The 17,352-nt window shown below is 40.0% G+C and overlaps 1 protein-coding gene across 2 annotated transcripts; it reads right to left on the bottom strand.

Annotated features, from left to right (window-relative positions):
• Positions 1–7,772: 7,772 nt before the first annotated feature.
• Positions 7,773–9,808, bottom strand: ccl20l (C-C motif chemokine 20-like). Of its 2 annotated transcripts, none has more exons than XM_046051297.1 (4): positions 9,724–9,808; positions 9,457–9,577; positions 8,163–8,240; positions 7,773–8,077 (listed from the first exon to the last, which is right to left on the bottom strand). In XM_046051297.1, exons 1-4 carry the CDS (start codon positions 9,803–9,805, stop codon positions 7,930–7,932), a joined length of 429 nt encoding a protein of 142 aa, XP_045907253.1. In that variant the 5' UTR covers positions 9,806–9,808; the 3' UTR covers positions 7,773–7,929. The 2 variants fall into 2 exon arrangements, with proteins under 2 accessions (XP_045907253.1, XP_045907252.1); XM_046051296.1 differs by having other exon boundaries at positions 9,457–9,574; positions 9,724–9,805.
• Positions 9,809–17,352: the final 7,544 nt, after the last annotated feature.

Below are 17,352 nucleotides of genomic sequence, written 5' to 3'. Positions count from 1 at the left end.
AGCCGTGCTCCTCAGGTTGCTGGCTGCAGCATTGGGGGCGGGGCAAGATCCTGCTTAGGGCAGAGAGGGAAAAGACACAAGCACAACATCCCATATACACATAAACGGCCCACGGGTCAGTCGTAACAGACAATATGAAAATAATGTGAAAACATGAAGGTTGTTTATTGTGGTGAACCTGATTCTGAAGCTCCCCTTGGCTGTACAGAGCTTTATAGCGAGTCTCAGCTCATGGTTTTTAGCCATTTAGCTTTAGTTATTGCAGCTTTATCCATGTAGTTATTGGGCCTAAATCTAACTAAACATTTTTGTAATAGTATATATACATATATGTAAGTGTCTTTGAAGGCACTTACACAACAAGTTGTTTCCAGTCAGTAGGAGAAGGATTAGATTGGAAAAGGCTCAAACGTATAGGCCTCTGTGATTTTTGTAGGCCATGACAAACAATGTAATTAATAAGTCGGTGTTGTTGACTTTTTTCCAAATGTAAAGAGAGCCATGTGATATTTGTTTTTGTTTTTCTGCAGCATTTTGTGTTTTACTCACTCCCATCCTTGGCCTCCACAGTCCTTAATAAGTAGTACATCACCAAAGACAGCACAGAGAGTGCATCACTTTCACTTTTGAGAATGAGTCCAAATGAGACCAACTGATGACTGAGGAAATTACTAATAAGACTTATATCATAATGCAGAACATACGGTGGATTATCACTCATGAGAGCCAATGCTTAAGCAAAATTAGATTATACTTATAAATCTAGAAAAGTGAACACAAAATTAAAATGAGACCAGGAATTCAACTCTTCTACAGCCATGTCTCAGCCATGTCTTATAGTCGAGTTTCACATGGGTCAATTGTCTTTAGTTAGCATTATCCTGTCTCAATGATATTCTGTTATTATGACTTACTGATATATCCCTTAGTCGTGACACTAAGTGCTGAACCGCAATCACTTTTAGATTGTTCTACAAAGTAGCACTATATTGTTTTCTCATTAGTAGTAAATTGGAGCCCATAAAGATAGTGATACGAGTGAGAGATGTCATGACCCAGTGTGGCAATGTGCTTGGATTGTTGACTTTGATAAAACCTCATACAATCACAGTTACAGTCATAATCTGACTAAATCTGTTAGATTAACAGCTTTGATAAGGATGAAGATAAAATCGTGTGAATTATTTGCATAAAAGAAACTTTCTTTTTCAATTCATGAATCAGACCGTGCATGTGCAAGTGCAGTTCATGCTTCCTTCCTCATTTTGAGTAATCGCTTCTGCTTTTTATTTACATGGAATTTTAATGTTTCATTCAAAAAAAAAAGAAAAAGAAAAGTCAAGGATTTGTAATTCAATATCAGTTGACATTGGTAAGGGTGCTCTGTATAAAGCTATACATTTTGAGATGTATATAAATTATTTTTACATTACATTATTACAACATATAAATACTGATGTTTTTCTGAAGAGTTTAAGCACATGTCAATCTTCATCTTACTGTGGATTGTATCTCATGTATGATAATGTTATCATCAAGCACATTAATTGCAAACACACAAACTAAAAATAGTCCTTCTGTAACAACGACAAAAGACACGTTGATGAGATACAAACCAAACAAAATTTAGACTACAAACATCAGGAAGTGTCGAGTAGGTGTCAGTGCCAATTTTTCCTTCTTCTTTAAAGATCATAATAATGTATATATGAAAGTTAATATATATGTTAATAAGGATTGTCGATTGATAACAATGGCAGTGATTTTCTCACCAGGTGCTGACATTTATGGATGTTAAAACACATTTTCAGCATTATTAATTTTGTCTTAACCATGTTTTTATTTGTTCTATATAATTGTGTGCACACAATTCACAGGATTAGTCCCTTAGGACTAAACTACTGTATGCTGTGGTTTTATTTTCTTTGTTATCAGCAGATCTTGTCCTTTGGCATAGTGGCCACCCATTTCAAACCTGCAGGCCTCTGCAAAATTAATTAGAAATACTTTAGTACCTTCTTAAGACAGAAATAGGACATGGTTTTCTTGAGAAATAAAGCTTTGGGCCTCATCAAAGCATACTGAGAAAGTATGAGATCTGTCTTTTTGGAGGCCTATTTTTGTATTTTTTGCTAAAAGACATTGACACTCAGCAACAAAATCCCAGGGTCGCAGTTTTAGTTAATTATTACTGTGAATTAACTTTTTTATCATTATTCACTGAAAACCATAGACTGTATAAAAGAAGTGGATGTAGTCACCGTTTTCAAGCCTTGAGATTGGCTGGTAGGCAACTACCATGTTGATTTTTTGCAACCAGCGGCACCGGACGTGATCAGATTTGGACGAAACGGTGAAGCCAGTGGCTCCAGGTGTGACGCTAGCTAGCTTGGTTAGCAAGATGCATCTGTAATTGATGTTAACTATAATTTTAACTGCGAACAAAATTTTGGCTAGCATACAACAGGCAATAAACAAAAGGTACTCACCAGAGAAAATGAACAACCAACTCTTAATAAGCTTTTTCACTGGCGCTGGTTAAATTTATACATTGCCGGATGCAAGTCACTTTAGCCAGATTGACAGGTTACTATGGTATCGATTTGTCAATCACAAGATAGTCCTGCCCTAAAGCATACTCTGCTTTATGGTCTATTTTTCTCTAAATTGGACCATAATTTACTAAGTGAACATCTTACTGTATTGAAGAAGACATAATAAATCAGCTGAGAAGTAGGGTCATTTTACCATTATTTGTAATGGAACTGGACTGGTGTGACACCAAAATGTGTGACCTATCATATTCTGTGACCCAAATGGGAAGTTAAGCGCCAGAGGCTTTGTTGACAATGTGAAGTAATTGCAGTTTGGTTGTGTTTAGGCACCAAAAGTACTTGGTTATGGTTAGGAAAACATCGTCGTTTAGGTGTAGTCACAGAATCTGGTCACGGATTTTGGTGTTACACCGGACTTCTTTTTGCAACCAGAGGACTCAACCCCTGCTGGCCCTTCGATAGTATGCAGGTTAAAGGGGCTTACACGTTCGCCTCACTTGTCAGACCTGGAGGTTCCCGCTTTCTGAAAACACTGAGAAATGTGGTGGGCCGTAATATGTTACTCAGTTACGCGTTACTGTAATAATATTACTTTTCCCAGTAACTAGTAGTGTAACGGATTACTATTTCCAAAATAGTAATATTATTACAACTATTAAAGGTAGGATTTTTATTTTTTTTTTGATTCACAAATGTCAAAAATCGATTATCTAACTGCTAAATAGCGTTATGTTGACAGAAAGCAAAAGGCTGAACTCGGAGTGCAGCACCAGACAGTCTGTGGTGAGCACAGAAGCATATCGCCGCTGCTGAATGAAAATTTCACATGGTCATTGATATCAATGTGCAGCTAATGATTTTCCCTTGCACACAGTGCACTCATGGTAACACACAAGGCTTGGCTAGCTTCCTCTCCTCATTCTTCTACAGACAGCTACATGACAGGTGCTGTTGCAACAGCTCCAAAGTTAGGTCTTTGAAAGGCTGTGCAATTTGTGTGTTTAGCGAGTGTGTTAGTGAGCAAATGTGAGAGAGCGATCACTGAAAGCAAAAGCATTAGCATAACTTGTCAGTCTGCCAGTAAATGTATGTGTAGGCCACTGTGTGTCCGTTAATAAATGTCTGTCTGTTGTTTCCCCAACTGATGGAAAGTGAAGGCGGTTATGTTGGTAAGAGGTTCTGAATTTCGGTTTCGATTACTTTTCCATTAATAATCTAGCCGTAGTACTCTTACATGTAATAGGGTGAATGGCGTCGCTGTCATTGCCACTCCAGGCTCGCAGCTTGCATTTATCACAACAATAGTGTAATGCTTATATGGCACCAACACGACTCTTCAGCAAGCAAGCTATAGGAAGAAGCAAAAAGTATTTAATGTACAATGTAGGGTTTTTTTTGGAAGAAGCTAGCTCGGAATTCTCAGTATGGACATCATGGCAGAGGCTGTGAAGAGACTGAAGAAGACGTCGAAGGAAGCAAGGAAGAGAAAAAGATAGAGTCACCATTGTAGCAAGAGACTGGACAATAGTAAATATTATAAGTAAATATGCAAACTGGCCAACGGGAGCTAAAAGAGCTGAAAGGATGCTGGACACATGCTGAGCTGGCGTTCTTTCTGTTGGACTAGTAAATAATAACTTAGTAGCTAGCTGGCTGTCTCATGTATTGTTGCACTTGCTTTGTTTGCCTGTTTTAGCGAATTTTTCGACACAAGCAAAATCAGCCAGAGGTTTCACAGACTTTATCAAGTTTATCTGCTAGCTATGAATATTGAGTTGATGTTAGCAAGTTACTAGATAACTCACTCGGACATCAGTTTGTGCTCTTGCGCCGCTTGCTGTCTAGCTGTGTTGGCTAGCTTGCCGGCCACGCAACATTATGCTGCTGCTGGTGGAGAACAGCGCCATTGTGGGGTGGCACTTGCTTGATGTTTGGTTGTTTTAGCAAAGTTGTAACAAGTAACAAAATCAAAACAAATGCACATGTACAACTGTCCTAATTTACACAGCTGTGAATTACACTGTGAAATGGTAGGAGCACCAAACTGCACAAAATAACAAATCTTACATAATGTTACTTTAATAGACATTTGCAAGGGCCACACATTCAAAATGTTTAAATGATTATTTAAAGCAAGCAAAACCCAGTCAGTCCAGATTCAGTTGCTTTTTGTCTGCAAGTAAACTGCAGTGAAAATCAGATATTCATTATATTAAAGAATACATTTCTACTTGCACAGTAATGTCGATCTTTTATGCTCTGTGAATCGTCTAAATTATAAAGGTCCCCTCAAACAAGTTGAGACATGTAGCTATAATGACGGTGCATGCAAGGACAAATGACCAAATTTGGGTGGAGGATGTTTGGAAATATGCTGCGGAAAGCCTTAGGATCCCCTTCCTTCCCCTTTTCTTGCCATTTTACCGACCATGACACCCAGCACCAGAGAAATAGGAGGGATAGAAAGAGAGACAGATGACGCATTGGGCAGAGTGACACATGATGTAGCCTTTAAATTATTGCTGAAATCAGCAGGATTTATATAAATCATTTAAAACACCATAATATGGATATTACAGTTAACTAGCCAGGTTAATAAAGATCATTGCTGTTAATATGGTAAAATATGAATCCCACATTTCAATGTATTTATCTGTTCTCTATTCTAGCTTACCCTGTTTAGCACTCGGGGTTGGAATGTATCCCATTATGCATTGTGTAAGAATGTGGGAACACCCTGGACAGGATCCCAGTCTATCTCACAGCCAACATTTATAGACACAGTTATAGTCATGTTGCCATGCACTGGCGATTAAAGTTGTCAGTTAACCTAAACTTGCATGTCTTTGTGCTGCGCCAAGAAACACTGTGAAGAAACCCTCAAGAACATGGTACGAATATGCAAACCCCGCACAGAATACATTTAACAATACTAAACATAGGATGCACCTGCTGAACATCTGCTATATTAGGTTTATTTGTTTGTTATTTGTAGATAAATGTATTTCATTTAACTTTAAGTTAGTTGTTACTGACAGGCATAAATGTAATAGAAAAAGTAAAAAAAAAGAAGCTCAGTCAATGTCATGATGAAATCACCAAAAAAAAGGAAATGGTCAGTACATCCTTTCCCCCACCCTGAACCCACACACACTCTATGTAGAAAGCCCTGAGAGTCAATTCATCCGGTCAGTTTGCCCTGGTTCCTCTTTTCATAGTATAAAATGGAGCGGTCTAGTCCAAGAAGATAAGTCGTCTCCATCTGCCAGATCAAACGGTCAGCTTCTGCAAAGAACATCTGGAACATCTCACGCAGTAACCATGCAGCTGTGCATCAGAAGACTGGCATGTCTGGCTCTCCTCGCCGGGGTTCTGGCAATGGCAGCAACGGCTTCTGGTAAGTGGCCTGTCAGAGATCCTGCACCATATTACAGTCTGCTCCAGGACAGCACACATACCAAACGTGTTCCCTGCCGTACAGATTTGAAATGGTTCTGATGAAAATAATAATTTATTCAGATTTTATGTTGCAAATGAAAGAGATGTACGCTCATAATAACCAGTCCTTGTTTGTTTTGTGAAAAAAACAGAAATCAAGATAGTCAAGTGCTGTACTGAGGTCAGTGTCATGAATGTCACTGCTCCCATCTTGGGCTACAGGATCCAGAGGAAGAACCCCCCATGTGTCCGCGCTGTCATGTAAGAATCACCTCCTTATTTTATCAAACAGACTGATGGTCAAAAATGTTATATAGTTGAAAATCCAGTAAATATTGGCTTTGTGGTTGTGGTTGAGTTTTTTTTTTTTATAACCCAGATTTGAGACCACACAGGGAGAAGTCTGCAGCCACTGGAAACAGGACTGGGTGTTTGACAAGATTAAGGAGCTAGAGTGAGTAGGCCTTTGTCATGTCAGTCAGTCTCAGTAGTGTCCATTTTTGCTAGTTGGTTGCTTCAGACATGATATATCAGGTATACTCAGGGACACCAAAAACTGTTATTTGAACTGTTATCTCTTCTTTGTGTTTTACAGGCAGGCCCGCAAAGCAAAGAAGAACAGTACAACCTCCGGCCCTTAGAAAGCACTCCTCGCCATTATGACTATCTATAGACAATTGTCTTGCATTAATTTAAAATATTTAAAATGCTTTCTAATGTTAGTGTGCCATATTTAATATTTATTTCTAGCTCTATTTATTTGTCTTTTCATTTTCTTTATCATTTCTTGTCTGTGTTCAGTTAACAAAAAGCTTTACAGAGATTAAAGATACAAAAAGCGTCTATGATGTGCATACAGAGTAATACAGCTGATCATCTGATGTTTGCTGTACACTAAATAAATGTTCTTGTCCTCTTACCACATCTGTTGTTGTTATTATAATCAAAGGTTGCTGCGCTAAATCAAATGAGCATCAAGGCCTCATCATGTAGCCAACAGAAGCACAGTTATTTTTTACAAATCGACCCTGCCATCTAGTGTTGACATGAAGTTACTTCAGGACAGTTTGGATGAGAAGAGCGAGTCACTGAGGGAGTCACCTTGTCTGACTCCAGCACCAACCCCTTGGGGTGCTGATCTGAAATAGCACAAGAGACTGCCTCTCTGTCAGTCATGTCATGCATTTGCATGAGCTCTGGGGGGCAGGACAGCTCATTGAAAAGTTTTCAGACACCTTCCAGCAGTTTTGCTGGCAGAATCTTTTTCTAAGTATACCAGGCACACATCACGCCACTAAAACATACACCATGCGGAGCAGCAGTCTACGCAGTTTGTGAGCCTATCGTTGGGAAAATATAGCTTTTAGTGACGATAAAGGGGCTTTCCTATCCAGTCATTACATAGTATTTTAACATATGTTATAAAATGGTTTAAACCACTAATTGCTCTCTAAAATAAATTTTAACAATAAATTAGCCTTGGCTACATGGAAAGTTACATGACACACCTGTGTTGTAGTTTCATTAAATAAATGTGGACAATGGGAGAGCACTATGACGTAAATTTATTGGATTATTGGATTTTAGCACATTAACTTGAATAAGCAGGAGATGAAACAACATAGTCACAAAAACAAGATTTAGAAAAACTATGATGTTTATGTTAAGATTTGTTAAGTGACTAAGCACATAATGTACATCAATGATCTCAAAGCTGATCCTCTGATTGTCCCCACCCTACTTGTGATTACATGGAGTATTCGGGAGCTGATGCTGATGTTTAGGCAAGTAAAAGTAGTTAGCTTTTCTTTACTTTTTCAGAGATAATATCCCCGACATGACTGGATTACAATAGGTCCATTCTCTCTCAAACATTCACTGAAATTGGCATGTCTATGTTTAATTTCAAATCTCTAACACCACAACCTAGTTTTTGCTAATAGAAGCTTTCAGTGCTGTTTGGGGAAGTGTCCGTGGTATGGAGGAAAGATCCACTTCCATCAGTAAATGAAGAAGTTACACTTTTCCTCATCTGGGTTTCACCTGCAACAGAGTCAGCCTTGGACATCTTCTTCAGTTTGGAACTATAAAGAAGAGAAGAGTTTTTACTCAAACAAAAGAAAACACACTGTTTTAGCGTCCATGTCTAAACCGAAACTAGTCTCATACCTGAGTAATTCCAGAGTTTTCCTCACCCACTCATCCTTCTGTGTTGCACATATCTCAATCTTCTTAACCGTGTAGAAACTACAATAGTGAGACAGATTATCAGACACACATACACTTGTAAAGAGCACTATATATACATTAGTATAATACATTAGTATAGTAGTATAGGTATATATATATTTATGTTCCAGTACATATACTAAAACAACACTTTTTTATTGAGGAATATAAAAGATATAAAGTTTTTCTGCAATTTTCTTTTTTTTAACAAAGTTTTTTTTAACAAAGTTTAACAGATGCTTGCAAATGCACAGTGTTTTATTTTATCTTACAGTAACACAATGTAGCCTTGCAGAAACTTGAAATAAAATAAAGTCTAAATATATATGATTTAAATCATGACATATCTGATCAAAAGAATAAGTATCTGACCAAGTATTCAGTCCTAGCTTTCAGTACTTTTTTGGTACACTTTTTGACACATTTCAATCAGTACAATAAAAAAAATATATGCAGGTTTGATACACAGATTTGTTGTGTAGTTGGATTTTGTCAATCTTAAAGATTAGACAGCTTCAAACAAATAACAAACACACACATATCACAAAGATATGGGGCAGACCAAACAGCTGCTTTGATCAGTTATGAAAGTCAGACAGCAGAATGCTCAGTGGCTTATTTTTATGGCAAGAAAGTCTACGAAACCTTAGTGCTGCTTTCCACAAAACAATTACAAGCATCTTTTATATATATATTTAATAAGTCCAATCAGTGAAATCAGTTAGTCTTCACCAGCGTCTGTCATAAAAGTCTGACATTCTTCTCTAGTCTAAATTCAAAAAACTTTTAGCCTCTTTACATTGGCTACCTGTTTATTTTAGGATTGATTTTAAGATCTTATCGATTACTTTTAGGGCTCTCCATGAGATGGCTCTGGATTATGTTTTGTATCTTTTAATTTCTGCCTTTGCATAGTTTGAGATCTTTGGGTAGCGGTCTCCTGTCTCTTCCTGAATCCAGGCTGAAAACTAATGGGGATAGAACTTTTGCTGTCAGGGCCCAGAGGCTCTAGAACAACCTGCCTGAGGAAATTCAGTGTCTTCTTTTATGTCTCTTTTAAAAACACACTTTTATCAGAAAGCATATCCTGATTTTATTTGAGCTGCCTGCTTATTTTAATGTTTTGATTTTCTTGTTATTATTTCTTATTTTTGAGACCATGAAATTCAAATATCATAGTCAGCGATTCAGATTGGGACTGGCAGGGTTGTAGTTTTGTTGGAGAGAGTCTTACATGATCGCCTCGATGCGGCAGTTTTCCGTGGTTGTTTGTTCTCTGTAGCCTTTTATACGCTGGAACGGTACTGGCTTCCTATTGTATCTTGTACAACAGGCTTTGCCCATATGGGAACCTACTGCAAACACACACACACACACAAACACACACACACACACACACAAACACACACCACATGATTTACTGTTCAGTTCAGCTTAGGGTCCTGATGAAATATCTACTGTATTTTAATCCGATTGACAAAATTTGATGAAATAAACTTACAGGCAGCTGGAGCCGGACTGAGCAGGCCCAGTATGAAGCAGAGGAGAATGGTTGTCACGGTGATCATACCTCTGGGAGCCATGTTGACGGTGTGAAGAACCAGCAGAGAACTTGCTGAATACATAAACGCTGCACATATGTATATATACCTGTGGATCTACACATGTTTTTTGTAACCTGTGGCTCCTAAATTGAGGACAGGAAGCCCACTATTGCATCATGGCAGCCAAAGTTGCAGACATTGCACTTTCATCACAATCTTACACCTAGATTTTTTATGTGGGCATGTGAGAAAATCACTGCGGAACTGGTGCAATGATGCATTAGGTTCATATTGTCTCCTTGGGCTCTCATCTATATTTATGCTTTCTGGGTTAATAATCGTGCTGTGAAGTTCTTCATACACAGCACTGCAGATTCCAGTCGTCACACATTCTTCGCTTCATTTAGATTTCTCTAAAGCTACCGTATATTGCTGCATATTTAGCTCTCAATGCATATGCATGCATAATTGCACTTAAATGGAATTTGTTACACACAATATTGCCCTTCTCTTGCTTCATATATTTATATTAGTTGACAAAAATGACTGTAATATCGTTTGTGATAATTCAACATTGCAGCTTAAAGCTGGAGTCAGAGTGTTTTACATAACCACCAATCTTGAGATTGTTTTGCGGTGAGAACTGATGGAGTATGAGAGGCTTGTCAAAAACCCCCTCCTCGTTAGCATGACCTATTTAGACTGCAGAAAGCTGACAACTCCAAATCTAGCTCAGCTGACCTACATAGGCACAAAATCTATGTTGTAAACACTCTATAACATACTGTACATCTCAAATACTACATGTTTAAGCTCTAAATGACTAGTTGTAAAAATTAACACCGTACTACTGAAAGCTGTGAAATTCATGAATGAATTCATGAACACCGTACAGTCACCATGGGCTTTCAGCGACCCCATTTTTACACTACATACAGTATGTGATTGCATCTAGATATTTTGCCAGCCAATACCTAAACACTAAAACTAAACTGTACGCTATTCAGGGTGATACTCAACTGATCCCTGAAGGAGAAGTCTATTTTTACAGGCAAATTGAGAGTGTGAAGGTTAGCAACAGATTACGGCCACTATAGCTGATGGGGATTCAGTTTGTCTTGCCACTTCAGAAACACAGATGCTTACTGTCATAGCATGGAGACCATGCTGCCAGTTGAATGAGTCTTCAAAGTCTCAGCACATGAAGTGTAGGTTATTAATTAGTAATTAATAGGTGTGTATATGCCAGAAATGTATTGATTTTTCAGCTCCTGCGCCCCCAGACGCTGACTGAAATGACTCTTTCTTCCTCAAAATTAATGCAGAAGTGAGCTGAATGGAAAATTTTCTTTTGCTATATGTATTTCATTCTATGGGAAATAAGGAAACACACCCTGATTGCTTTATAATTTTTTTCTGTGCTAATATATTTCTGTTAGATCACAATATTTATGTCCTCTATACCGATATTAAGCTTAGGTCGTTACACTTACTCAGTATAGTTTTTGTCTGTTACAGCCTAGAAATCACCTTGTCTGATCTAGGATGCCTAAATTAGTTCTGACTGTTCTGACCTTTGTCATTTCGTGTCAGATCATGACTCATTATGTTCTCATTATGACTTGCCCAACTTCAGCCCTCCTTGAAACCTCCTCTGTCCTTCCACTTGGCAGTCAGGCCCACACATCTCAATTTAGCACATCAGACAAGCTCATGCCACGTTTGATGGCGTCCAACAGCAGTTTTTTCTACCTTCACTCATAGGGGGGCAGTGTTAGTATGGGCCACTGATGGATGTCAAGCAAGACATGATAAGTGGATGTGATGTGAATGTCCCACACAACCTGAATATCTGTCATAACAATAAGGATTGGTAGTCAGATATGAAATGCAAATCAATCATTTTATTTCTCAAACTGTAAAATAAGATGGTCTCACCACTGCTATACACGAAAGTCATTCAGCAGCGGAGAAGCAGTAAATTTAACAGTGATACTTTGGGAGTACTACTTCGAATACTAAGCACAAATCATGTCATAAACACAGTGTGTGACCGCGTTTTCACAAGTTCAGGGGCAGTTTATATCCTTTTAATTTATCCTTTTTCTGTGTGTTAATGCAGATGCCTGTGTGACCTATTGCAACTTCTGTTAAAAGGAAAGGTAATGTGATAAACTGGACAATCGCCTGGTTTGACAGCCTAATCCCTGCTAATCCTCCATAAAACACAGGCTCTTATCATCATCCCAGCTTTCTAAAGGAAAGACTCACAAACACACACACAGACACACACGTTCCTGAGAGGTTATAGCACTACTTCAAATGATTATTCTCATTATTGATTCATTTACTTGAGTTTGTTTTTGATCAGGCGATTATTCATTTTTGAGCCAAAACTGTTGGTTCATTTATTGACTAGTCGAGCAACAGAAACCTAATTAGAAATTATTTTGATAATCTATTAATCCTTTATTTTTTAAGAATTCACTCTCAGTTAACTCTTTTCTCTGTTTTGTCTTGTCTGAAAATGTCACCTTGGAAATTAACTAGCAGATTAACCAGTGATGAAAATAAATATAAGTTGCAGTCCTAAATCATTCAGTCCAAAAAATGTCAATAATGTATTTCATTTACATATCACGCATTTACAAATACAACAAAAAGCTCGGAAAAGTTAAAATCTGAGAAGCCTTATGCGGAAAATGTTTGTTATTTTATAAACTTCATAAATGACTTAAAGCAGCAACAGATTGTATTGGGGCACTTTGAGCAGTGTAACAAGCTGTAAACACAACATTGACAAATTATCACCTTATCAACGTGATTGGCTTAAGTGGTCGCAAATACTTGGCTATTACAGATCCAGCAGACACAAAGCCTCATTAGCATTCATTCGAAACACTCCGTAGGGCTGAGGGGAGCTGCAGAGTTGGGTGATAATTCTCTATCATTTTGTCGCTAATAGTGACTCCTTTCACATCAGAGGTAGTCATTTGACCCATTGTTAATAGAAAAATATTGATCAGTGCAGCTTTAACAGTTAATCCCTTATTAAAATAGTCATGTTCTGTTTACTGATTAAGCCATTAATAAAGTAATTGTTTCAGCACTACTTCACAAGAAACTCCTTACAACCTTCTCTCTTGTCTCTCATCTTTACAGAAGCTACTACTACACTCAAAGTCAAACATGAATTCTAATAGCATTTTCTTGTTATTATGCTGTTTGGCAATAGCAACATTTTGGCCAGTGTGTTTGCTTGAGGGTGAGTGTGAAACAGACCTTTTCTCCTCCTGGGTCCCTCTCCTTCTTTTTGGAATCATGCTCGTGGACGGAGGGCAAGAAAAGAGGGAATGGGAGGGGAGGGAGGATGAGGGTAAAGAGAGGGGGTCACCATTGAGTTGTCCACCCACACAAGGACCCCTCTGGTCACCTGCGTGGGTTTGGGCCAAAAGAAAGGCGAGGATGCGCACACATACACACAGGCACACACAAAGAGAACAAAAACGACAGCTTTCTAACCCCGAATGTCAACTGTGGCAAAGGGGCTAGGAATCAAAGCGTTTTAAATTAGCAGGAAACTTCCTCAAAAACTACAGAAAGGGTAATTGTCAGTATCCTTAAAAGCACTTCACAACAGAGGAGAGTTTAGGCAGCAAGGAAGGCAGCAGAGAGATGAAAAAGCTCTCAAAGCACTTGGCTGTGGCATGATCTTCAAAAAAAATGCCTAGTTTATCATAATTAGCATCGTTCCAGACTGTCAAACCCGTGAGGCACAGAAAACAATGCCCTCTTCAATATTTTATTGAAGAGTTATGGTAAATTACTTGATGTATAATTATGTGAGCCCGGCAGAATCTGTCCTCACCGTCTCCTCCTACATCCCATCTGCCCTGTGTGTCCAGAGTGTGGGTGACTGAAGTAGCTGCGGGGGGGATGAGGAATTATTGTGGAAAATGATAAGAAAACTTGTGATGTAACAGTCGGAGTTGCACTTCTGTTGTTGAAGCCGACACTGTAACATCCACGCCCTCCAACAGAATGAGTAGTAGAAGACAAAAAGAGGGGAAAATATAGAATTAAAGGACCTCTGTGACATTAGGAAGCGCCCAGAGGTATTTCAGTGAGGCAGAGCTTACTCTTGGCCAGGGAGACTCCGGAGGATACAGTGAGCCAGAAGAGGTGAGGAGAACAGAGGGGAAGAGTGTTAGAGTGGTAGGAAGAGGAATATTTTTAGGGTGGTCTGTTATCTACCGAGACGAGGGCGTGAGGTATCACAGCCGGGTCACATCGCTGAGGGGGGAAACAGCACGGGCTCTCCACTGAGACGGCAGATAAGGAGGAACAGAACAATGAGATCTCTCTGTCTCTCCAACACACACTCCACAAAGGCACGCATACACACTCAGAGTCTCACAACCACATCCACAGGAAGACTCACTGCAGATTCACTCTCACACATTCTCAGACATGGCAAAAGATCACATCAGAAACAGGCCTTAGAGCTCCACAGGTGACCCAATAGTGTGTTATTGCTCTTCTGACTAGCAGACAAAACCAACATCATTGTAAAAATCTCTCCACTAAACTGTTTATCCCTGTCCTTCTTGTGCTCCCTGTCCCTCTCTTTCTATCTCTCCTCTATTGCCGCCCTCTGAAGATGTAAATGCCAGCAAAACAGATGGATGGAGAGAACATCTCGTCACTCTGTCACCATGTTTATGCAATCACACACAAACAACGGCACACAAACACACTCCACACACATACACAAACACACACACACACACACACACACACAAACTCACACACACATATACGCTCCAGAGCAAGATGCTGATGGAGATTTTCTCAATCATCAAAGTGAGCACATGATGCACAGCACACGCACACACACGCACACACACACACACACACACACACACACACACACACTTTTGGTGTTTTTGATGAAACCTTCTGTTCGCTTCTTCCTTTGTTTATACACACGTGCATAAACATGGACGCACATCCACATGAATTGAGTCATTTGCCAGACTAGCAGCTGTTACGGAGAGAAGCGAGTACTAACGAAATGCCTCTGACATGCTAATGACGCTTTGTCGACCCGAGGAGTTCAACACACAGACCTCACACCGTACAGATTTAGAAAATCTGCCTATTATCTGTCATATAACCCAGAGAATACCAGTCTAGTCGTATGAATATTAAAATGGTTTTAGCTCCCAGTACGATCTAAGCACTCTGTGTAGGACTGCAAGCCAAATGAAACCCTCACTCCCTCCAGGAATATCTTAGCGAGGCTTTGAGGGAAGATCCTTTTTCAACACCCCCCCCCCCCCCCCCCCCCCCCCCCCCCCCCCCCCCTTCCTTCACCACCGCCACCCACCCACCCAATCAAATCCTCACTGGCAGTGCGCTACTCCTCATCTCTCCTCTCTGTTTCTTTTGTTCATCTCTCTCAGCCGCCCACACACCTACCGTCCCTTGGGCTTTTCTCTTTACTCTCTTGCACACATGTACGCATTTACATTTGGTTACTTCGTATGTACTTCGCTTTATTTCTTCCTGTCCTTTCCATTCTCTTTAGCCCATTCAGACACTTGGAGATACTCTACTGTGTATGAAGGCAGAATCACATGCGCACATATACAAACAAAAACAGACACAGCCTATATTTGGTGCTTTACAATACAGATGTGTGGGCAGCAGCCATCTGGGGCCCCAAATCGAACAAAAAAGTAAGTGTGTATTGTGCTTCTGTGTGTGTTGATGTGTGGCGTAGGGCTAAGGGCCAAACTTAAAGTGTGGGTTTGAGGTTGAAACCCCCCTCCTGAGAGCTGGGAATCTCAGGGGAAAGTGGGAAAAACATCCCGACGGTCATCAATCAAAACTTTGGTGACACAAATGACCAGAAACAACGGGCTGTTCTCCATCCATGTCACTGTGTCACCTCCGCCCCACAACCATGTCCCACCCACCTGCGCTGCTGCCCCATAGGCCCTTGTCGTACACCGCTCATCCCCATTGGCCCATCGCTTCCCAAGTGAAATCGTGATCCCCTCTTGGCTAATTGGGTCTTTGTGATTGCGCAGTCTGTCGTGGCGCTGGGGGAGAATGAAACGTGAAAACGGTATTATTGTGGATGGGGGAAGAGTGGCAGGTCGAAGCGGGGAGATCGGTTTTGGCGTCTCAAAGCACCAGATGCTCTTCCTGGGTCCATTATGATGCCTTACAGGGGATCGAGATGGTTTCGGCGTAGCAACTGTGAAGACACAAAGCGAGATGGAGACCGGCTGAGATGGAGACTCGCATAAGCACATACATGCAAATGCAGGCACACAGTTACACATGCACTCACACATAGTTCCCTGTTTAAAACACACTCCTTGAAATCTGCCAAGCATTTGCTATTCAGTGCTTTTTATTGCTCGATACAACAGAGGTTATCAGAACTTATCTTTGTACATGTTAAAGAAGGACTAAACAAAGTGGAGTACATCTCTGTTACACCTGTTGTGGTTAAAATGTACAACAGATATGGGAAAGCCCCACTAGATCAATGTATTTACTTCTTTAAGCTGTGCCTCCATCGAGAGGGATTGTTCACCAGAGTGTTTGAGAGAGGGAGAGTGTAGGAGGACGGGTCATGAGCCTGCTCTTTGTTTGCTCCACCATGCCTCTACACAAGACCGTAGTTCTTTTTCTTTATAACTGCCTTATTATTAAATAATGAATCTGCTCCTATTTCTTTAGTATATCCATACTTATGGGGTTTATAGATGAAAATGATAAAAAAAAAACTGTAGTTGACAGATGGTGGGGGATAATTGAAGCCCCTTATCCTCATCTTATTAGCCTTACCATATCCAACAACCTCCAATGAATGCCCCTTAGTATTCACTGGGTTTCTCCTCTTTCTCACAACAACCATCAACAGGTGGCGCTGTTGTCCCACTCTCCGGTCTTTTGCTCCTCGGGACAAAGAGATTCTAACAACCTCAGGTGCCATAAAGGCAACAAAAATTCAAGCAGTTCAGCCCTTTATCAGGAAATGGCTGACACATTCATGTTTTGGTGTTCACGCGACAGCACTTTTTTTTTTTTAAAAAGTGGTGGTGTGACGTTTATGACCCCATGCCTGCTGGCACCCTTCAGGGTTATCACTGCTAAATGACGTGCGAAGCCGACCACCTTATTAAAGAGATGTGCATTTGTTAACTGTCCTCTATTACTTAGATTAGTGGTTTCAAAGTGGGGTCCTAACTGGTCACACCGATGTTGCCTGGTGTTATTGATTCTCAGGGTCCACTGTTTTAATCCCTGGGGCCTTAAATAGTCCACCAAATTATACTATTTACAAAATCCATCTCAGTGTGGTCACTTGTCTTTTCAGACAGAAAAATAGACAGTGGAGATGATACATTGACGCTGATATGGACCACAGTGCCGTGTGTCATTTGGCTCATGCCATTTGAATTACCAGTGAGGGAAGTATCTGAGTGTAAGAGACCGCCCCAGTATCCGCTGCTGTATCCAACTCGCATTCACACTTGGGTTCATTCACACACACTTTTCCCACCGGG

The sequence above is a fragment of the Micropterus dolomieu genome, linkage group LG06 (genome assembly GCF_021292245.1).
Source record: "Micropterus dolomieu isolate WLL.071019.BEF.003 ecotype Adirondacks linkage group LG06, ASM2129224v1, whole genome shotgun sequence".
Lineage (NCBI taxonomy): Eukaryota > Metazoa > Chordata > Actinopteri > Centrarchiformes > Centrarchidae > Micropterus > Micropterus dolomieu.
This window is presented reverse-complemented; position numbering and strand designations above follow the sequence as displayed.